The 23796-nt window shown below is 35.9% G+C and overlaps 1 protein-coding gene across 1 annotated transcript; it reads right to left on the bottom strand.

Moving 5' to 3' along the window:
- Nucleotides 1-306: 306 nt before the first annotated feature.
- Nucleotides 307-10013, bottom strand: LOC147556238 (pre-mRNA-processing factor 19-like). The gene is made up of 18 exons (XM_086664069.1): nucleotides 9473-10013; nucleotides 9256-9341; nucleotides 8814-8885; nucleotides 8575-8637; nucleotides 7700-7786; nucleotides 7085-7232; nucleotides 6874-6995; nucleotides 6493-6609; nucleotides 6115-6210; nucleotides 5952-6011; nucleotides 4602-4676; nucleotides 3102-3206; nucleotides 2882-2998; nucleotides 2282-2359; nucleotides 2102-2198; nucleotides 1841-1892; nucleotides 1036-1106; nucleotides 307-903 (listed from the first exon to the last, which is right to left on the bottom strand). Exons 1-18 carry the CDS (start codon nucleotides 9483-9485, stop codon nucleotides 791-793), a joined length of 1572 nt encoding a protein of 523 aa, XP_086520195.1. The 5' UTR covers nucleotides 9486-10013; the 3' UTR covers nucleotides 307-790.
- Nucleotides 10014-23796: the final 13783 nt, after the last annotated feature.

Raw genomic sequence — 23796 nt, 5'->3', positions numbered from 1 at the left:
CAGCCACCGAAGTGTATGCTTGCTGCATTTCAGCATCGCACCTCTGAAAACAATGTTCTGTTTCTGCTTACAAATATAGTGTTCATACTGATAGGCTAAAAGATCATTTCAATTTTTGAAGTTCTCCAAATATGGATTATTCCTCTTCATGTACCAATAACTTTATTGAAAGTCCAAGTTTATCGAGTCCATTTCAGATCCAAGACAAGTGAAAAACATAGACATAGTTCAAATGAGATAACTGACTTCTACACTTAAGCTAAGTAAGGCACAAATCAGGAGAAAACCCTAGCTAGAACAAAGGACTGGCAACCCATAGCTCCTGAGCCATGTTTCCATGCATTCAACAAAAAAGCACTACACCGAATCTACAAATATAAATCAGAGAATTAGCTCTCGAAAGGTCTGTCGACTTCCTAACTACTTCATACAAATTAGAAGGATAACTTCTTCCAAATTATTCCACACTTCATTTTGTCCAACCATTACTACTACAATAATTTGGTTAAAATTTCACCAGAAACTTGCAACATAAATTTTCTAAAGATGGATCATCCTTCAAAGACGGAAAGTTAATTTTCATTCATTTGCTCAAGAGAAAATTCCATGCCTCATCAGTTAGGGTACTGCGCTTTCTTTCCTCTCTTCGAATGACTTGCACTACTAAAACCAGGAAATATCGAGCTAATGTTGATCAACTTCTTTTCTGCCCAGATAGCAAAGAAGCTGATAAAGAGAAATGCCCTGAAAAAGAGTAGGAGCATGAAGATGATTTGATTAATGTCTTCTTCTAAGGTTCTTCTGACGAATCCCCAGGTAGCCCAAAGATGCGAAGGTTCCGGTCCATTGATCCCACTGCCATGTACTTCGCATCCGGCCCAAATTTGACTGAAGTCGCTTTCCCTGCATCCAGATATACAAATGAGAGAGAGAGAGAGAGAGAGAGGGAGGGAGAGAGAGTAATTGCGGACTTCCTGAAATTGCAAGGGAAGAACGATGTAGTGGTAATGACGAAGCTATGTTCAGACAACGTACCTGTGCCTGACAAATCTGGGAAAGTCTTGATACAATTCCATTCCAATTTGACATTGGCAACTTGATAAACTCTGCAACCAGGAACAAGTAAATTAGGGCTACTAAAAATGAGAAAAGAACAGTACAGTCATTTATATTTGCTAAAATTATTTAGAGCCTACGCGGGAGGGGGCTAAGAGAGTGATGTCTCTGATTCAACTCTCTAATGAAGAAAGACTGGAAGAGTAGATAGAAGCAGATTTACATAATTGCAGGATATGGAGTTAAAGATTCCTGGAATGCACCAGGACAAATTACTAGCCTCGCAAGCTGAAACGTAGGTAAAATGTATAAAGAATTTACTGGAAGGGGGAATCACTCCAGTACATGGTACAAGTACCGATAATGAATGATTTTCAATATGTAGAAAGCTAAAGGAGTACCTTTTAGGTATATGCTCTTAGGTCGTAATAGGTTTGGAAGTATTTTCCTATAAAGCATATATCTTTTATGACGCATGTAGAATCAGATACACTTAAGTTCAAACATTCTAGATCCATAAAACTTAAAATCTTCACTGGGTAACTAAATAATCTTCTAATTAGGACTCAACCAGTTATATGTCCACTTTTAGGACAAAACTGGATTAAGATAGACTGCAAATTTCACATAACCAAATTTGGAGTGTTGGATAGCCGAAGTAGCCGAAAATGGTGGAATCGAATATCTATAGAAACAGTAAAACTTGTCTCCCATTTTTTAAGAGGTTTATCTAATTTGAACAAATCTGTGCCTGCAATCTTGAGATTTAGAAACAAACACCAACCTTACGTCCGACCCTGCTATTGCAAGATAACTTCCACTATGATCGAATTCCACTGCAAACCAGGAGAGAACCAATACCCATAAGTATAACAGTAAGATACAGAAAAGCATACAAATATCAGTAAAACTTCCTCTTTCTTTTGGACGTCGAAAGAACCATCTGAAGAGAAAGTTATAAGGACAAAAAAGTTGGAATAAAGTGTCATGCGTAGTGGACTTCATTATCAGCTAAGGTAAACTAGATAAATTCAGATGTTTATACCTGAGTTTGTTGGCGTGTGTGAATCATAGGGAGAAAATGTTCGGAAGTTTCTCAACTTACGTAGATCCCACAACTTAACTCCGTCACGAGCTGCAGTCTGGTCAACCAAGGCATAAAAACATAAGATAATTACATTTATGTTATCATCTTGTTAGGTTTTTCAGGCCAACAAATACATACCGCCAGGAAGTACCCATTCTCAGAGAATGATATAGCAGTAACAGCCCCAACATGCCCATCAAACTTCGCTACATTGGTCTGGAACCAAAAATCAGCACGTCAAATATGCGCTAACATAAAGCATATGAAAGTCGAACAAAAGAAATACCCTAATTGTGGTACTAACTTCTTTGTAATATTGGTACGAGACTATGAGTATGTGTCATTGACAAGGTCACCAAACCAAGTATGGCGTATTGAACATAGGTACATTTTTTCTCTTGTTATCGTATCTTTTATTATTAGTACTTTTAACGTTAGACTGAAAGTTTAACTTGGGGTGGTGTATATCATGTGTATGGTCCTAGTATAATTATACTATACACACAAAGACATACATAAATATCTAACATTTTAATGCGGAAGGACCCACTTATGTCAGTAAAGGAGGTCATTGTCTTATTAAAACAACGGAACCCACTACAACTGAAGCGCTTGCGAGTGTCAAATACATGTACATGTGTTAGTTTTATCAATAAGTCTCACATGGCAAATTTTACTACAATGGAGTGTTCAAGTTACTTTTAATCAATCTGGAATATACAAAAGGAAACGTCATACCTGACTCTTTACATCCCAAATTCTAACAAGAGCCTCTGAAGTACCAGTTCCGAGAATGAGACCATCAGGATGAAAAGCAGCTGATGTGTAGCCCTCTGACCCTGAAGCATCCCCAACCTACAGAGAAATTTCATTCAACGGGCAAACACAAACTCATGGTGAGCCTTTGCGTGTATATGTGTGTGTGGGGAGAGAGAGAGAGAGAGAGAGAGAGAGAGACCTGGCGAAGACATAAGCCAGAAGAAAGATCATAGAAGCACCAAGTGTTGTCAAGCGATGCAGTCACAAAATAGTTATTGGTGGCATGGATCGTGACAGCTTGCACCTGAGTTATTAGAGACGTCATTGTGAAATCCACTTGGGAAAGAGAAAACAAGCGAATAATATAATTAAAACACGGTGGCTAAAAACCAACAGAAATAGCTCAAACAATTTGTAATTTGCAGATAGGCTTCGAGTATATACGCTAATGAAGATTATGAAGTAATATGTTCAAGCAAAAAAACAAAAAAGGCTAAAGAAGACACCGAGGTAGTGAAATGTTCCTTCATGTAAGAAAATGGTAAAATTATCAATGACCTAATTGCCCTTATTTTATCAAGGAACGATGAACGTATTTTGTCATGGACATTTATTGCCTGCAAAAATGCTTGTTGCACTGAGGAAAAGACTAGCTTGGCCTTTGCAACACTTTAAAACAAAAAAAAACAAAAAATTTATATAGAAGGATCAAGTTTAACGAAGACATATGAAACTGTGATAGGTATGACTAACATAAAATATGTAGTTACATTTGCTAATAATTTAATACACGTGACTATACAAATGCAAATGAGTCATGCTGAGATCAACAAGAAAGAAAGGAAATAGTGAGGAAAATGTGGCTTTGAAACAGTGAAAGTGACAAATAAACAACAAAGATAATCATGCACACCCATACACCAGACTCATGCTAATATCAAGAATAGTTTCAAAAAAAAATATCAAGAATAATAATTCAGTTGACACAAACGACCCACATATACAGATAAATGTAAGCACATTCAATAATGTAATCCTACTACAGCATAACAAAGATATCTTCATTTAAACAACAAAGCAATTCTTCGAAATGTGGATGCGGGAAGTGAGGAGCTTCAATGCCAAAGGCTCAGGGCAGAAGCATCACTGGCTTGCCGTCTTTAATTAACATTAAACTGAAAACAAGTTCATGAAGATGAAGTAGGAAAGCTTGGTGGGAAAACATTGATCAATTTCATATTGATAGATAGGAGCTCTTTGTTCCTGCTAACCAGCCTAGAAAATCTCCAACACCATTTGTTATGTGCTTTTCTTGCAATGTATATAGATTATAGACAAGCCAGAAAAGTAGATAAAGGGCGCCCATTAATTTCAAAGCCTAAGTAAATGAAAGATCATTTGAGTGACTTCTCAACCTTTCAATCAAAACGAAGCAAAACATTTATGGAACAACTCGGCCCCTGACGAATAAAAGTATAATTATAACAAATTAATGCATTTTGGTACATTAGAAAATCTGGGATCCCTTCATATAATGGACAACCTCACACTAGGCGACCATTTATATCTGAGAAGTGTCTACTAAATGACTAAGACTACGCATGCCATAAAATCAATACAGAAACTGATGACCAACAAGGTTAAATTTAATAATCAAGCTCCAGGATTGTAAGTACTATATACATTTATATAACTTTACCTCCGCCTTATGATCCTTCAAGATGTGCTTACAGTTATAGTTCCCATCTTCGTAGCCTTGCCATACACGAACTGTCTGGAATAGAGTAAAAGACAAACTAAAAATGAGACAGAAAGAAGAAATTGTCAAGGAGTTTAGGGATTAAAAAAATGGCAAACTAACATTGAAATAAAACATCTTCTACAAGTTTATCAAACTCACACCAACTTCTAGACAACCAACATAAACATATGCATGCATATGTAATAAAATTCCATTCTAGGGAGTCTACGAATTGCAAGAGACGTGTTAGAGGCTCATCCATACTTTCCTCCCGCTACCATATTAAATAATTAATTGGAACATTCAACCACAAGTGTTCATGACATGCTTCAGCACATAAGGCCACAAGTATAATACGTAATACGTGTAGAAAATGCATTCGTTCATGTAAAAACAAACGGTATCCGATATTAGTCTATAATATGAAGTGGTTATTTAGATTTAAATATTTTGGATGAAATTTGTTTTGTGAACTACGATTTTGTTTTTCACTGCCTAAGGTTTTCAGTAGAGATAATTTGGTTAACTACTTAACTCCTCCACTTAAACACTGGAAATCTAAGTAATAGTTAATAAGATTATTTGTATATAAAGTCATAGACCCTATAACAAGTTAGCGGATTGATGGATAATATGGTTCAGCATGGAGTTAACAATGAGCGTAGAGATGCTGGCCAAGTACAGACGTAAAGTCCAAACCTGAGGCCAGGCAGAACAATTTCAAGAAACAACCTTTAAACATTAGAGGTGGAATCTCAATCTAAGCAAAATGTAAATAATAGAACATGTTGTGTACCGAAGCCAACAACAAATCCAGGTCTTTTACTTCATGTCATTTAATAAAATGCACTAAAAGTCAAACTAAATCATGAGGGATCAAAAAGGGGCACTTTTTGTTTGTGACTTTGTGTATGTCTAAACCATTCACAAACATTTAGCTGCCTGAAGGCAGGCTATTCCTAGTAGAAGTGGTAGAATTATTTCAAGTACTTCTGCTAGATAATCTATGTATCGTTTTCGATTTACTAACCGCTCGTGTTTTAGAATTATATCCAGATTCCAGAATGTTTTTTTCTATTGTTAAACCTGTCTATATGATGAAGTATGTGCCTCTTTCTTGGTTAAGAGGTGTACTCAAAGGTGGTAAGCCATGTTTCCTTTTAAGGCACGGCCCGAAAGTGTGAATCTCAGCTTCATAAACTATCACTTAGCAGTTAAAAATAATAATAATAGTATAAAAGAATGACTCCATTCATCAAAATATTGGAGCAAACGAAGTGTTAAGGGGACAGGAAGAGTACAACTTACCTTATCTGCTGAACCAGTTACCAACAACTCATCTCGAGATACAAATCTAACGCTTGTAACCTACAAAAATAAAAAAGATACAAAACAATTAGCTAGCTAAGATATTTAGATATTAAATCGAAAACAAAAGAACTAAAAAGTAGAAGAGTTAACTAAATTAGACCTTCTTAGAGTGGCCACTGAGTGTTGATAGAATCTGCCCAGATGTTCGATCAAAAATAACCGCATTTGTATCAACACCTCCAGTTGCAATAATGTCCTGCCATCAGAAAAGGAGTATTACGAAACATAGAATTTATCCTTAATATTGTTGGCATGTATTTTATGCCTTGCGGATCCACAAGAAGGCTTCACAAACTACCAGAAGCATAAACCATTGAACCCAAATATGAAAACAAACAATCACGGGAGATGGTAAAAGAGGACAACTAGAGACATTCCTGAGCCCGACTTGCCTATCTATAATGTTAAGGATGCAACCAATATTCAAATGTGCTAAGATACAATCGATATATAATATAAAGTGACTTCCGAGCTTTACCTTAGAGGGATGGATATCGGTTGATAAAATGCCCGGCTTGTTGGTTTTATGAAGCGGGTGACTGGAGAGCTGGGTGTATCTCTCCAGAGCATCAGTAGGAGCCAATGTAGTAGGAATCTAGGCACGCCAAAAAAAGATTTATTAATTATGCAACAGGAAATACACATCAAGAAACAGAAAAGATTATGATAACAAGAACCCAAAACAGCTGATCCTCATATTTGTTTCTCCACATTGTAAATATCTTAAACAAGCAGTTAGATAAGGAAGTTGCAGGAAATATAAAAGCAGGAAAAGAAATTCAAATGATCCACCTTGATAAACTGTGAAGTAAAATTTAACAAAAGAAAAGAACAACTCTTGCAGCATCACAAAACATACCTGGCGTTTTTTCCGCTGTTGTGAAAGCAATGCATTACAATCAGTTAGATCTGCAATGACATCAGCTGATATACCCAGACGTACTTTCTTTCCATCTGGACCCAAGTCCTCATCCTCAGCAGCTGAAACCATTGAAATAAACCACAACCAGATAAGAAGCAAACTCAGATCATTGAAGTATATCAGGATATACATGCGAGAAAGCAGAAACCTCTTTTTCCGTTGGTGAACGCCGGGGCATTTGATATAGCAGCAGCTGTTGTTGTCATGGGAGTATGTCTGTCTGCCTGTGCCAATAGTTCTCTAGCTTCATCCCTTTCTATTTTCATTCTTGCTATAACACGGCACGCTGCATCATGCTGTCAAAACAGAACAAAATTGACCACAATATTATATTTAGCTCTTACGTAGAATGGTAAATAAATAAACTGATTAAAATACACACATAGAGGGGAGCCTTGGTGTCTGGTAAATATAGGAGTCATCTAGCGCATTATCACCATGAACCAAAAAACAGTCAGTTATTTTTTGTTTCAAAAACACTTTTCAACCTTCAAGCTGCAACAGCTAGTGCCTAGATGTCAAGAGAATTTACTCATCACCACAGATTGTTTCCTTACGGAGATATTAGCATACAACTTCTAACCAAAAAGTAAAATACTTGGTGTGAGAAAACATTTGATAGAGCAGTCAGATTAATAATGTGACGATCAAACATCTGGATTTGACATAATTTACTGGAGTGAGATTGCTTTTTGGAAGAATTTGCAATATAGTGGATTTAGTGTTCTGCAGAAACTTCACATATACACCAAATTTTTTGCACCTGATACAAAGCATGACTTAACTCCTGCCTTGCTGTATGCAATTGTTGCTCCAACGCAAAATTTGATAGCATCAAGGCATCCCATTCCTGTAAGTTAAAACACATTAAATGGAATTGCAAAGACTACTGCCAAACGAAGAGAATTGAAAATCGAAATCAATCAAACGGGTAGGAAAAGTTATTAAAGATAAAGGTGCTATAAGTAAGCTCAGAAGAGATACTAACAATAGCTAATATCATCCCCCCGATTAACATGGGGTACTTAAATTTCAACAGAAAATGATTTATATTCTAAAGTAAAGCTCTGGGTAAGCTCCAATTACGCAACTCATGGAAAAGAAAGGTGGGCCTAAATAGGCAATGTTTGAGGTATGAAACCTTAACAATTGTGAAGACAAGCGAAAGACACATCCCAACGACTTGAGGACTATAAATGAGAGGTGGGGTCTTCTTCTTAATTTCCGCTCAATAGAATTGGTCAAATTCCTTATGTCTTCACGGTTTTCTACATAGCTAAGAACTTGGCTGACTAGTGGAGTCGAGGCCCATTGACAGAATCCCGATTCGCGAGCCTAAGTACGTAGATGGTCACTGCCACTAGGAACAAAAAATTCCAACCACCTATCACATCTGTCAATAGTGCCCCGGCATAAACCATTGGAGAGTACATAACAAGAATAGGTTCTGCTCAACAAACGCCGATACCAATCAACTTCAATTAGAATTCTAAAATAGCATGAATCGAACTTGGCTCATCGCATACAAGCTCTAGCTATACACCAAACAAACATATACTTCCAAATTCAATACACATCTATATGTCATCATATAACTGCCGAAGCAACCCATGAAAATTCATAAAGGTAAGCACTTACATTCTGGAACATCCCAAGCAACCCAGGTACGCTTGCTGCCTGTAAGGGCCTGGGCTTCACCGCCTGTAACACAAATAAATTAAATAACACAATACAAACAAATCGCAAAGAAGCAACTATAGCAGCACGTGCACAGGCAGTTTCCTTCTACTGCAAGAACATATCCATAGACAGTAACTCGTATACAAGAAACTACAACAAGACTAGCAAATAACCCTAAACCCCAGGAAGAAACTTACCTTATTTGTTTTAACCGGCAATATGTCATCCATAGTAAGTGGTTCTCCAGTCACGGGGCATTTTCCATTGTCCTAGTACAGAAAAAGAAAACACAACATTTTCTAAAACAACGCAAGATTAACCAGGAAAAACAAGTCCCACATTTACATGAAAAAAATGAGAATAAGAGCAAGAAAAAAAAAGTTGGGAAACTTTCCCAAGTTCCTTTAGGAAAAGGAACAGAGCATGATAAAGCATTTGCTTGCTTGAGCGTTAAAACATCCATTGATGTAAACATTATTTTCAGAATCTCTAACACTACCAATTTAGATATAACTAACAAACCCTAACTCACACACCATAAGATAGTTGTAGAGGAGTAAAAATTAACAACTGGAAAGAAAAGAAACCACTGTAAACCCTAGAATTTATATCTGAAAAGAAAGAGATAAATTAACGCACCTTTATATGACGTTCAATCAACCGTTTCTCAAAGATAAGACCAGATGCCTTTGAGACAACAGGATCTTCCGGCGTCTCGCCGGAAACTAAAGCATCAAGAAGAAGAGAAGAAAAGAAACGTCAGATCACAAACTATAACAAGAAACACTGCATACACATAGACAGAGAGAGAGAGAGAGAGAGAGAGAGAGAGAGAGAGAGAGAGAGAGAAACTCACTAGCACAGATCATTGTAGCCGAGAGAAAGCTAGGGTTTCTACTGAGCTCCTCTATTCGTCGATTCGATTGGAGGTAATAAAAGAGTAAAAAAGATGAGGAGTTGGAGAGAGACGAAAACGGGATTCCTACCCAGATGAGGGGGGGGCAGAACCAGTATATCTTCAACTCAAGGGAGTGGAGGCTGCGAAAGAGAGCGGCTTTGAAAGCACAAAAGAGATTTTTAAGAGGGTTTTGGCAGTGTCACAAATTTACTTCATTTTTTAGGGTATGGGTTCATTGAAGACATTTGAAATAAAGAGATTTTGACATTTAACCCACTTTTATATCGTTATTAGGACTACACCCCCATTTTTTTTTACCTTTTGATTTACAGTCCCACGTGGACAGAAAACGTTAACTTCTAGTTAAATTTCAGTTGTTCGAATCACACATGTGAAACAGGACAAAAATGCCCTTATGCATGATTTTGACATTGCCCCCCACTTTTATATCGATATTAACACTACACTCCCGTTTTTAAAAACTTTTGATTTATACCCACACGTGAACGGAAAATGTTAACTTATAAGTAAAATGTCAGTCGTGAGAATCACACATGTGAATAAGGACAAAAATGCCATTATTTCCATTTTAATTTCCATCTCAATACCTTCTTCTTTTTTCTTCCATTAATCAACTTCAAAAACCATAGACAACTATTTTCTTCATCGACTGCCACTACCACCATCATCATCGTCTTCATCTTCTCCGACCAACGCAACCATCGTCACAATCTTAATCTTCACAAACTACTTGAACTAATTTCTTGATAATGAATCTTATAATTTACATCATCTCCAAGTCCATCATTATAAGCAGTACCGAGACAGTGATTTTGAGAAATTTTGTGAAAAGAGGTATCACCGACTTATGCATCTTAAAATGGAACCATCTCATTCCAAAAACTCGGGTTGAAATATCAACAACTTATACATCCTCAAATGGAGTCATCTCTTTTCAAAAACATGGACAAGAATGAGTTTGTCTTGAAATCAAGGGGATCTTCGGCTATTGCCACCACCATCATCATCTTCTTAATCAACTCTCAAATTTGATTTCTTCTATAAGTTGACCCCTAACTCAATTAGATCTGATCAACCAAAGAAGGCATACAACTTTGATCACTGACTAAAAACCCTAAGGTTTTAATCAGTGAAAGAGAATGGTGGCTTGTGAAGATAAAGATTGTGTTGGTGGGTGTGTAGGGTGGTGGGAGTCGATGAAAGGGAATGGTTGTCTATAGTTGATGAAGTTGATTAATAGAATAAAGAAGAAGAAGGTACTGAGAAGGAAATTAAAATGTAAATAAGGGTATTTTTGCTTTGATTCACATGTGTGATTCACACGACTGAAATTAAACTACAAACTAATGTTTTCCGTCCACGTGTGGGTATAAATCAGAAGTTTTAAAAAACGGGGGTGTAGTCCTAATATCGATATAAAAGTGGGGTCAATGTCAAAATCATACATAAGGGCATTTTTGTCATGTTTCACATGTGTGATTCGCACAACTGACATTTAATTAGAAGTTAACGTTTTCCGTTCACGTGGGAGTGTGAATCAAAAGTAAAAAAAAGAAAAGGGAGTGTAGTCCTAATATCGATATAAAAGTGGGGGTCGATGTCAAAAAATCTCCCTTAGAAATATTTCTGCTTTTTATGTTATTGACGTTTCAATTTCAAATATCCTAAAATGGTTGTGTTACTCGTTAAGACATTTCAGATGTTTCTAATCTTTTTGTTCTTTGTTTAGGACATTCCAAATATCTTTCAATGTCTTTGTTATTCGTTTGGAATATGAAATAACAGATATTTCAAGATATTTTGGTTTCATGGACAGTGGTGGACATTGAATTTATGAACCGAGACGAGTCACAAATCAAGATATTTTGATTTCATAGATGTTGGTGGACATTGAATCTATGGGGCGACTGGCCATGAAACACTCCTCGAACTCCCCTTCGTATGAAACGAAGGGGGTTCTGGCGAAACAAATCTTTCCTTTGCCAGAACTTTGGGAGAGAGAGATAAAAAGAGCACGAGAGAGTGACAGGGAAGAGAGAGCGCGAGAGAAAATATAGAAGGACGTAGAGGGGAAGCAAAAGACAAATAGATAAAGAAAGGGAGAAATAAAGAAAGAGAGAGAAAGAAAGAAAAAGAGATAATTGGAGAGAGATATAGATAAAGAGAGAAAAATAAAGGGAAATGATGGTTGTGGTTGGATGTGGTGGGCGGTGGTCGAAGGTAGAAGATGAAAATACAGCATTGCCCCTATGTCAAAACAACATTGCCCCTATGTCAAAAAAAGAGTCTTTGTTCCATGAATAATAAATTAGATGCCCGAAGCTGCAACCAAAAACAAAGGTTTGATTTCATTTTAGCTCCCTTAAATTTACTAGATTCTAAGATGACCCTCTTTTGTAAGCGTTCTTCGGTCAACCAATAATCAATTTTAATAGTGACTTTTAATTTACCTCTTAACCCTTATCTTCAGAAGTATTCACCTTTCATTCATTCTTCTTATTTTTCTTCGTTCAACGTCGGCAGACAGTCGCCCATCTGTCGGTGACACATTGAAAAAAAAATTATCGTTCTTTTCTCTCTCAACCTCTCCTTCTCTTTCTTCATTACTGCAACAGGTCAGTCAAGGGAGGAAAAAGAAGAGGTAGATGAAGTCAACACACGACCTGTTTGTAAAACAAGGCACGCGGGCAATCTTCAAATATTGAAGGATAATTTTGTATACATTCACCTTTTTTACCTGCCACACTCACATTTCACTTTACTTGGTCATTTTTATTTGACCATATCATGTTTAACTCACATTTACCACTTGGTTAATAAGAGTCAAACTAATTTTAAAATAAAACAAAATCCACCACTCCCAAAACTTAAGCATTTCCTCCATTGATTCATCCACACCACCACTTGAAGTCTTATATCGATAAGAACATCCCAGAATCGCGTCATTATCTTCCTCCATTATCATCTTATATGTTGTAGTTTTGGAATAATGTTTTAATGGTAAAAATCGTGAAAATGAAGAAAGTTCAAATCCTTATTTTGATCTAGACAAAATGATAAAGACAAACTAATCATCTATTAAAAGGGAATGGAAACATTCCATAGTCTCTGTGTAAAGTGCTTTAACAATGTAACTGCCGACTGGTGCATTTGTTGGAAAAAACACAATAAGGTAATCTATCAGACGCAACCATCGGATAAATATATCAATCCTTCTACACAAAGTTGATGATGGGTTAGAGAATATACCGGTTAGCTAAACACCAATATATTGAAGAAACTTATCACCGAATATCTCATTGATTGGTAAATAACAATGTTGGCTTGTTATTTCCGACCTTTTAGCAGTCTACCGCTTGTTTCTTTAATTTTCCAAAACCATATACGTAATTGCTTCCCAAGTATTTTAGACACTTGGATTTTTTCTATGGATACTTGAAAACTGTGAGTCTTTATTAGTTGACTATGTTATCAATATCAAATGAAAATGTTTTGAGTTATTTTTCAAATAGCCACCAACTTTGTGACCAGCTTCCCGCATGGCCCCCTACTTTATCAAAAATATCCAGATGACTCCCTTTTTCAGATTCCGTTATAACACCGTTAACTAGTCACCATCTCTCTCTCCTCCATCTCATCACCTCTCTCTGCGACCTCATCTTCTCACCACCTCATCATCTTCAACGGCAGAGGTCGCCGACCGACAACCTTCAAACACACACACAAAAAAAACCTCTCTTCCTCTCTCTCTCTTTAAGACTCCGGCGAGGGGAAACCTCCGGCAAAGGAAAACATCCGACGAAGGTTTCCCTTCACCAGAGTGTTAGAGAGAGATAAAGAGAGAAAAAATTGTGTTTGAAGGTTGCCGGTCGGAAAATTGGCCAGGTGGCGACCTTTGTCATTGAAGATGATGAGGTGGCAAGAAGATGAGGTGGCAGAGAGAGGTGATGAGATGGAGGAGAGAGAGATGATGACTAGTTAACGGTGTTATAACGGAATCTGAAAAAGATGGCCATATGGGTATTTTGATAAATTAGGGGGCTAGGCAGGAAGCTGGTCACAAAGTTGGGGGTTATTTGGGAAATAACCCAACTATTTTTTGATTTTTTGTACATGATCAAAGTAATATAATAAAGGGTTATTTCCCTAATGGCCCCCAACTTTGTGACCAGCTTCCCGCCTGGCCCCCTACTTTACGAGAAATACCCATATGGCCCCCTTCCGTTATAACACCGTTACTCTTTCTCTTCCATTTCTTTTCTCTCTCCTCCAACATGTTTTCTCTCTCTGCCACCTCGTTATAACCAGGCAACTCATCATCTTCTCCGGGAAGGTCGCCGGCCGACCAATTTTCCGGTCGGCGACCTTCAAACCTAAAAAACAAAATTCATCTCTCCTCTCTCTCTCAAAAAAAAAATTTATTTTTTTTACCTCCTCTCTCTCTCTAAACTCCGGCGAAGGGGGTTACCCTTCGCCGGAGTTCGGGAGACCTTCAAGGTCTGTTCGAGCAGACCTTCCAGATCTGTTCCTGCAGACCTTTAAGGTCTCCCGAACTCCGGCGAAGGGTAACCCCCTTCGCCGGAGTTTAGAGAGAGAGACAGATGAGGTCAAAAAAATATTTTTTTTTTTTGAGAGAGAGAGAGATGAAATAAATATATATTTTTCTTTTTAGGTTTGAAGGTCGCCGGCCGGAAAATTGGTCGGCCGACGACCTTCCCGGGGAAGATGATGAGTTGGCTGGTTTTAACGAGTTGGCAGAGAGAGAAAACATGTTGGAGGAGAGAGAAAAGAAATGGAAGAAAGAGAGTAACGGTGTTATAACGGAAGGGGGCCATATGGGTATTTCTCATAAAGTAGGGGGCCAGGCGGGAAGCTGGTCACAAAGTTGGGGGCCATTAGGGAAATAACCCTATAATAAATCTATTATATAAAACAACTTTTGTGCTTGTGACAAACCGAAGACAATTCGAACCGTTCATTGCATTTTCGGTAGCATCTTCATCCTTTGATCTATTACATACCTTAAAAATAACAAATTTATTGACCCACCAAATGAAAGAAAGTGAATAAAATCCTTAACGCAGGATTTGAGATATGGTCACCTTCCTTATTTGCCACTTAAATGGTAAGTCTTGGCGCGTTATTTCCTTATCCCACTCCGTTTGTCGGTTACCGTCTCTTCTTCGTTCATCTCTTCAGAGTTCAGGCATTACAAAATTTAGCAGAATATAATTTTTTCATTCAATATCAAAACATTAAAATCTTCAATATCTCTTTAAGTCCTGTGTGTTACGAAAGCATCATTTTTCCCCAAATATTCACGGAATAAATTCTCACCTAAGTTCCCAAATCTTCATGGAAGAAGTCTCCCCGAAGAAAAATCAAGTTAAAATACTCACCGAAGAAATCACTCCCCCATATCTTCAGCGAAGAAGAAAAGCATATTTCAAATCTTCAGCGAATAATAAAACCTCTCAAAGTCAACACGACTTTTAATCACTCTCTCATTTTAATCATCAAAATTGTTGTATGATTTAGGGTTTGTTTTGATTAGTATTAAGTTTTAGAGTATTTATGACGACTCAATTGGATTAAATTTAACCTAATAAGATGAGTTTTTGGTGTTCTTCTATCTTTCAATAAACAGTTACAAGAAGAGCTCACGAAAGAAGAAGATGGGGAAGAAGAATAAACAATTTATGTTACGACTGAAGAAGGGCTAGAGTCTTTCGCCAAATCCGAAGCTAAAAGAAGATTAGGTACCAACATCAACTCATGTACTCCACTATTACATTTTAAACTATCAATCACTTGCAATCAATTTGAATTTCATTCCAATGATCTCAATTCGACCGATGATATTTAGAGAAAAAACAAGAAAAGAAGAAGAACAAGAAGAATAAATAAAGGTACCTCAATTGCTGTCATTTCAAACCTTGTCTTGTCCAAGTCAACCTCATATTGCAGAAATTATAGATACCACAACCTTTTCAACTTTATTATACATTTTAGTTGAAATGAAGCTAAAATGTAGATACTAATTACTCTACCTCTATATAAAACTGATACGCTTCATGGTTTACATCGACCAAATTGATCTCAAGTAATAAGAAACGTTGGGTTCTAATTTTCTTTTTCAATTTTGCTTTCTTTTTATTAGTAATTTGTCATGGTGGGTCGTTCATATTCAATTTTCATAAATTAGTGTCGATTTAAGTTGGTAGTTTGTCATGGTGGGTTGTTCATTTTTATAGATTAGTTATGATTTTAGTCAACCATTTGTCGTGGTGGGTTTTTCATATTCAATTTTGATAAATTCATATATTGTTGATTGTTGCATAGATGAAAGTATACCGTCATTTATATGCATGTTTGGCTATTTATTCTCTATAATGTTTATGTAGGTTTCTTTCATCTTTGTTTGAGATGTATGTTATGACTACTTTTATGTTATGTTGCAATAAGTGCATAATTAAGGACCTTCTATAAGATGAAAACTAAGAAAGAGCATGCATCGACATGGAAACTAAACAGTACGACTCGACCGAGTCAATCGAGTGACTTGGCTCGGACCCGGACATACAGCGAGCTAAGTCTTGAATCGAATCTCACTCGCGTATGACTAGGATATGCCAATTTTTTTCTTTATTTGTCAAATATGAATTATTTTTTTGAAATTATTCCACAAATACCAAAACTTTTTGTTTTTGTCAAGAGATTATTAGTAGTAAGTTGCAAGTATTTAAAAAGTTTATTAGTAGTAAATATTTAAACCTTTGGAATACCAAAAGATTTTCTAGATATACTCCAAGACATAGTTATAAAAAGTTGCAATTTAGTAGTAAGTATTTAGAAAATTTAAAATACCAAAAGATTTTCAAAACATAAAAAGAAAATTTTTATTAGTAGTAAGTATTCAAAATCTATGGAATACTAAAAGGTTTTCTAGAAATAAAGTATTTAAAACCTTTCGAATACCAAAAGATAATCTAAGAATAAAGTGTTTAAAGTTTTTGAAATACCAAAACATAATTTAAAAAGTTCCAATTTAGTTGTTGGGTTTCAGGTTTGAAGTTTGAACTTGATTATATTTTGAATTGCAATATTAATCATATTATATACATTGGTAAATATTTATGGGCAGTATCACTTAACAAAAGAACAGAGAAGCTACGGACAGTAAACTCATGAAATAGGAAGCGAAGAGATTGACTCGGGCTAACTCGGTCGAGTGACTCGACTGACTCGCCCCTTGACTCGGACCAGGACCTTGGTCGAGTCGAGTAGGAGTCGGACTGCTTAGCATGGAAAGATACTATTGTTTTATACTGTCGGAGCATAGGCGTTGTCTCTTAATAATATTTATGAGTTGAACCGCATGGAGATCATTTTGTTCATCGATGTTGTCGAATACCAGCGTGGTTAGTGTAAGTTGGATCTTCTTATATACAGGGTTTTGGTCAATCAATGTAAGTTGGTGCTAAGGGTTTGTAATTTCTTCGGGGTTGACTTGTTCGGATTTGTAGAACACACCTTATAACAATGTTGACTATTGTAGTGTTCTTACACTGGAGGTCGGATTATCTCTTCAACTTCTCTAGACTTCATTATGTTCAACTGTTGGCGGCGACTTCAGCTAAACACCGTCTTATATAGGGTGACTATGATGAAGATGCTTTACAACGTGATACTTTTTCCTTTTAATCGTCAATATCATACGCTCAGTTCTTAGTTTTTCACCAATTCGTGTCTAAGAATTATCACCATTGGAGGTAAATGCTCAAACCAGTTAAATGTTTCTGTCAAGGTCAATGTTGAAGAAAATATATTTGCAATTCATTTGTTGAAAAAAGTAGTAGCTATCTATAACTTCTTGAACATTCTCAAAGATGACCAGGTCAAAAGCTTGAAGCTTATACAACACACAATTCTGGATTTCAAAGGCACACGATTTGGCAAATAATCTTAAGGTAAAAACTCAAAGCAAAATCAATTGAACAAAGAGGTATGTGCTTTTCCCTTGGGATGCAAAAATATTCCTCTAAATTCAAATTATGTACTCAACTTAAGTTATAACGAAAATTACAAAAAAAAAATCAACCAAGACTATAGACTAATGGACTCCATCTGGGTTAAGGAAATGTTGATATCAACATACATTTGTCTTGAAGATATTCAAACAGACGAATTTGCCGATAATAGTAAAATAGTGGAGCACCAGGAAATGTAGTATGCTTCTGACACTTGAATCCTTATTGATAGTTGAGACAAGTTAGAAGTTCAAGATTTTGTTCTAAATCAATTTGATTGATCACCTTATCATATATAACTAACACAACAATGATACAATGCCCGGCTGATTTCCCGGTCGAAACCCGACCGGGTGAGTTGGCAAGCCAACCGTGCATAGCTCGTGACGTGGGAGTTATTTGAAGTGGGTTTTTGAAGGAATCTAAAGATGATCCCTATATTCTAACGTAATTACTATTGAGGACTTCCATAAAAGTGGGAGAAAAATCAGATTTTCTCATCAAACCTAGCTCCGACTTTCCCTTTCACGAACAAGCTCCTCCAAAACCGAGCTAGGGATTCTTCCATCCTACTTAATCTGAAGCTCGGTTCAGAGAAAGAATTAATCGAAAATCTCTTAATAGGTAAGTTTGTTTGATTTCTTAATCTTTTTATCTCTACCTCTCTCTCTCTATGTCTAACTCTCTCTCTCTCTCTCTATGTCTAACTCTCTCTACAAGTTTGAAGGGAAAGTCGACTTTCTTCATCTGTCTACAAACCAAGGTGAGTTCCATGTCTCATTTCATTTGAAAGTTCCATTGTTTGATAGTTTTGGTTTGTAAATTTGTGAAATACTTCTGATTTTGCCGTAATTTGTGCCCTAAATGTTGTTTATGATGAAATTGATCCATTTTGCCTAATTATTATTGTGTAATAGGTTTGATTTATGTTGCAAGTGTTATGATAATGTTCAAATATGACTGATTTTGCCCTAATTGAACCCTAAATGTCTTATATGTGTCCAAATTAGGTAGAATTTGCCGTAATTGTTGTGTAATAGGTTTTATATATGTTTCAAATGTTATGAGAATGTTCAAATATGACTGATTTTGCCCTAAGTTGAACCCTAAATGTCTTATATGTGATCCACATTAGTAGAATTTACCCTAATTGTCGAATTTGACAAAATTGGTCGAATTTGCTTATGAAATTTGTGTAATAGTTCTGATTTTGCAGGCGATGGCTCGAGTAACCGGAAGAGAAAGGTAATAGTGTGGTTGCCTGTGTTTATTTAGATACTATGTTGAGCTTATAATAAAGGTTAACCTATTTTTGACAATAGAAAATCAATGATAATGAATTCTGTTCAAGAAAGAAAACAAATCATGTGCGCTTGCTCGAATGGTTTTCTTAAAGTGTTGCTTTCCAGAACTGAGCGCAATCCTAATCGATGGTTCACAAAGTGTCCAGAAGCGGTATCGTTTTTTTACTAAATTTTATATGTTGAATCTTTGAAGAATATAGTTACGATAACTCATTATATGTGTAGTATCCTCTTTTTATATGTGTAGAAAGGATTTCTTGACAAGGGATGCGGATTTTGATGTTGGTTGGATGAACTTCGCTTATGTCCATGTGGGGATGGTCCTGCCAAGCTCATCACATCAAAATCTGAAGGTCGAAGGTTTTATTGTTGCCCAAAGTGGTCTTATAATAGAAAGTGTGGATGTGGGTTTCACATTTTTGAAGAAGACATCTATGACTGTGATGACATACCGAAGACGTCTACCAGAGAAGACAATGAAATAAACCGTATTGCTGAAAAATTGATGTCGTTAGAGTTGGAATCTCGTAAAGCCATGGAGCACTACCAACAATGTGAAGAATTGAAGAAACAACTTATAAAAAGCACAGAGTTGAAGTTGAAAGACATTGGAAAGATGTAGACATTGGAAAGATGTAGTCATATGAAATGTCATGTACTATGTATGTAGTTTATTTTGGGTTATTTATGTTGTATGGTTTATTTTCATGTAATGTCATGTACTATGGTGTATGGTTTATTCAATACATTTCATGTTCTGCTGTTATGAACAGTGAAGTTGAGCATTTCATGTTTTGTTGTACATGTAATGTCATTTACTATGGTTCATTTATGTTGTATGGTTTATTCAATACATTTCATGTTCTGCTGTTATTTTCATGTAATGTCATGTACTATGGTGTATGGTTTTTTCTACATCTATTTTATCTGCATCTCTGTTCTATATTAGGTTATTATGATTGCTACTGTTTAAGCAAAACATGAAATCATGAGGCCTAAGCTTGCAATGGCAACAATGCCAAATCCACGAACCAAGTGGATAGGTTGAACTTCATCACAAAACCTTTACCTAGACTGTATATCATGAAGTCCGAAAGACATCATTGGCACTATAATTACTTCATTTTTGTACCACTAATTGTTTATACTCTGTTTGAACTTCCACGGGAATATTGAACTTGTGGTAGCGTTGTTATAAACGTCAGGCCGGCCCGTTCCGTACAGGCCTGGCCCGACCAGTACGGATACCGGGCTAGGTAAGCCCGGGTCTGTTGACGGACTCGGGCTGGGCATATAGTTTTGGCCCGGCGGTCCAAAACCGGCCCGGCAGGCTGTTGAGACGGGCCGGGTTATCCGGCTCGGCCCGTCTCAACAGTCAGATTTCAAATTTTTTTTTTGTTTTTTTAACCAAGTACAAAAACGACTAGTTGGGGTTTTTACCATTTTTACCCCCCAACTAGCCGTTTTCTAGTTGTTGGGGGGGGGGGGGGGGGTAAAAGTGTCATTTTACTTCCCCCCCTTTTGTTATAAATATCTCCTCTTCTTTACTCAATTTCCATTCAAAACTATCTCATCTTTTCTACTTCAACTTCAAGCTCTATATTCTTCAAGCTCTAAAAATTTCATCTTTATTATTTTACCTCTCATTCTTTAAAACTACAAATATTCAAGATATCAAAATTTTCAAGTATTGGTTTAGAAATTAAAGAGGACTATTATTCAAGAGTCAATTGATCAATTATTGAAGACTTCAATTAATTACTTTAGTAATCAATTATTCAAGACTTTAATTAAGTGTATCAAGTAAGTAATTTACTTCCTTATCAACCTATTTGAGTTTTTTACATATAATTTATTGTCTCATACCCTCTCATTTTTTATTTTAGTTATGGATAACTATGATTTTGGTAGTCCCTCGAAGATGATAATGTCCAAATGTCCGGTGAAGAACCAACTGTAGAGACTAATACCCCCGGAACCCAACAATCTAAAAGAAAATTGAAGTCCGATGTATGGAATTATTTTACGATGGAAGAAAGAACGGTCAAAGGGGTTAAAAGTATGAGGGTGGTTTGTATGTTTTGCAAAAAAGATTATGTCGGAGACCCTTCGAAAGGATCGTCTACTTTAAAACGACATTTACAAACTTATAAACCTAAGCATGAAGGGAGTGCTCCAACTCAAACAACCATAGTTGGAAGTGAAAATAGTAGCCAACCATTATTTACATATAACAGTACAAAAATGAGGGAAGATTTAGCTTTATATATTGCAAATGGTGAATAACCTTTAACATATGCCGAAGATCCAAAAATAGAACGTTGGCTTAAGAATTCCGTTCAACCCTTATATCGTAAAACTAGTAGACATACCATTAGGAATGACATCATTGAACTTTTCAAAAATCAAATTTTTTTGTGATGAACGAACTAAAAAATGTGAAAGGAGGAATTTCTTTTACTTCGGATATATGGAGTGGTTGCAACAAAGTCGGTTTTCTAGTTGTAACCGCACATTATATTAACTCCGAGACATGGATTTTATGTAAACGTATTATTGATCTTCGGTTATGTAGTTATCCTCATGATGGTAATCAAATATATCAATACATATCTAGCATACTTAGAGAATATGGTGTTATGGAAAAATGTATTAGTATTACTTTTGATAATGCGTCCGCTAATACAAGTGTCATGTCTTTACTTCAAACTCTACATTTTAATGAATTTTACGGTAAAAAAATAACTCATGTTAGATGCGTATGTCATATCATTAATTTAGTTGTTAAAGATGGTATTAAAACAATTTCAAAAGATGAGAATCTTAATTTTATTGAAAAAATTTCCGATGCTCTTACTTTCATTGATAGTTCAAATTAATAGTAGATGGCAAAATTACTCGGAAATGTGTAAAGCTAGGGGTCTAAAACCCAAAAAATTTATGGTGGATGAACCCACTCGTTGGAATGCAGCATATCTAATGTTAAAATCGTATAGTGGTTATGAAAATGTAATTATGGACTTTGTTGGATTTGAAAATCAATTTGGTTTGAATATTTTTTAATTTAAAAAATGTGATTTATTTTTAAATATTCTAAAGGTTTTCTTTATAAATCTACCACTATATTATCCGGTATTTATTATCCTACCACAAATCTAGTATTAAGAGAGCTATATGATATTACCGAAGCTTTTCTTAGTTGTAGGGATTATCAAATTTATGATAAAGTAATTAGTAAAATGGAGCTAAAATTCAAAAAATATTGGCAAGAAATTCCTAACTTATTCATTTTAGATTCATGCATGGATCCTAGATTAAAGGTAGAAAATACCTCTCTTATATTATTTAATATTTATGATAACCTTGGTAATCGCCCAAATTTTTCAATTGACGAATATGTGTATGGTTTATTAAAAGATTTATATGAACAATATGAATGGATATATGGTACTCAAAGGATTCAAAGTAGTCAAAATATTGCTTCGTCTAGTGAAAATCATCCATGACAAAGATTGGTACTAAGTAAAAGAAATAATCAAGGTGATCAAGGTTGTAGTGGTTGTTTTGAACTAAAAATGTATGTACAAGGTGTTTTAGACAATGACACAAGCATAAATGATGATAACTTCGATGTTCTACAATGGTGGAGACAAAATGGAATCTACTACCCACTTATGCAAATTATGGCACGTGATTTACTTTGTACTCCCGCATCAACCGTTGCATCGGAGTCGACTTTTAGTGCATGTTCACGGGTTTTGACCGATAGAAGGAACCGGTTAAATGACGATATTTTTGAAGCAATTATATGCGTGAAAGATTGGGATGATTTTGCAACTAGACAAACCACTTACATAGAGGAACTTCAAAAAAAATTTGAAGATCTACAAGTGGAAGATGAATTAATTATTGAAGATTAGTTACTTATTTATCATGTTGTGTTTTAATTTTATTTTTCTAATGTAAAGATAATTGGAAAAGATTGATAGGTTAAGTGGGTGCCAACCTAGTTAGGATGTGCTTAATCTATAGTGATCCAATTATCTACCTTTTATTTTGTAATTTTTTTTATTTCATTTTATCTTAATTAAACAAAAAAATAATTTTATTTCTACCATTTGAATGTCTTTCATTTATGTTTCCAATTAATTTAGTTGTCTTGCAAAAGAGTAAAGAAACTAAAAGAATTACATTAAAAGACAAAAGAATGACCACTAAAAGTGACACCAATTAATTTGAAACCACTAAAAGACAAACTAACCTAGATAAAAAAACTAAGGAAAAAAAAGTAATACACAACTTATAGGCTTTATGAAAAGAAAAAGTGTTTTAAAAAAAAAAGTGGTGTTCCTAAAAAAAAAAAATTGCCATAAGGCCCGGCCTGGCCCGTTTTTTGAAGCCCGCGGGCCGGCCTGGCCCGGACCGGTCAAACCCGGGCCAGTTAACAGTCCCGGGTTGGGCCCTTGTATTACCAACCCGGGTTGAGGCCCGACCCGGACGGGACCGGGCCGGCCCAGCCTTTATAACATCATTAACTTGTGGTATAGCTCATCGACATGGTAATTTTGTAACCTTGCTGGGAATTTTTAATCAATCACACACGATCTATCTCTCACATCATGTTCAAGAGAAAACAGATCCTTAGCCTACGGCTGAAACAGGACAAGAAGCTCCAACACCAGATTATTTTCTCTAAAGGAACCAAATTGTGCATACAAAAAGCTGCAAAAAAGAAAAATTGCTCCTACAACCTGGACATGACATTTCACATTGTTGTATTTTTAACATGTTATTGTTATCATATGGATAGGATAAATACAAACTGCTGCAGCTGCTACCATTTCAACAGTAACGACAATGTCAGAATTAAGTATTTGTTACAACCATCACAAAATTAAGTCTACGTTGCAATCATTACTAAATTAAG

This window comes from Eschscholzia californica, unplaced genomic scaffold (assembly GCF_041429995.1).
Source record: "Eschscholzia californica isolate CP2 unplaced genomic scaffold, dmEscCali1.0.p SCAF_2, whole genome shotgun sequence".
Taxonomy (NCBI): Eukaryota; Viridiplantae; Streptophyta; class Magnoliopsida; order Ranunculales; family Papaveraceae; genus Eschscholzia; species Eschscholzia californica.
This window is presented reverse-complemented; position numbering and strand designations above follow the sequence as displayed.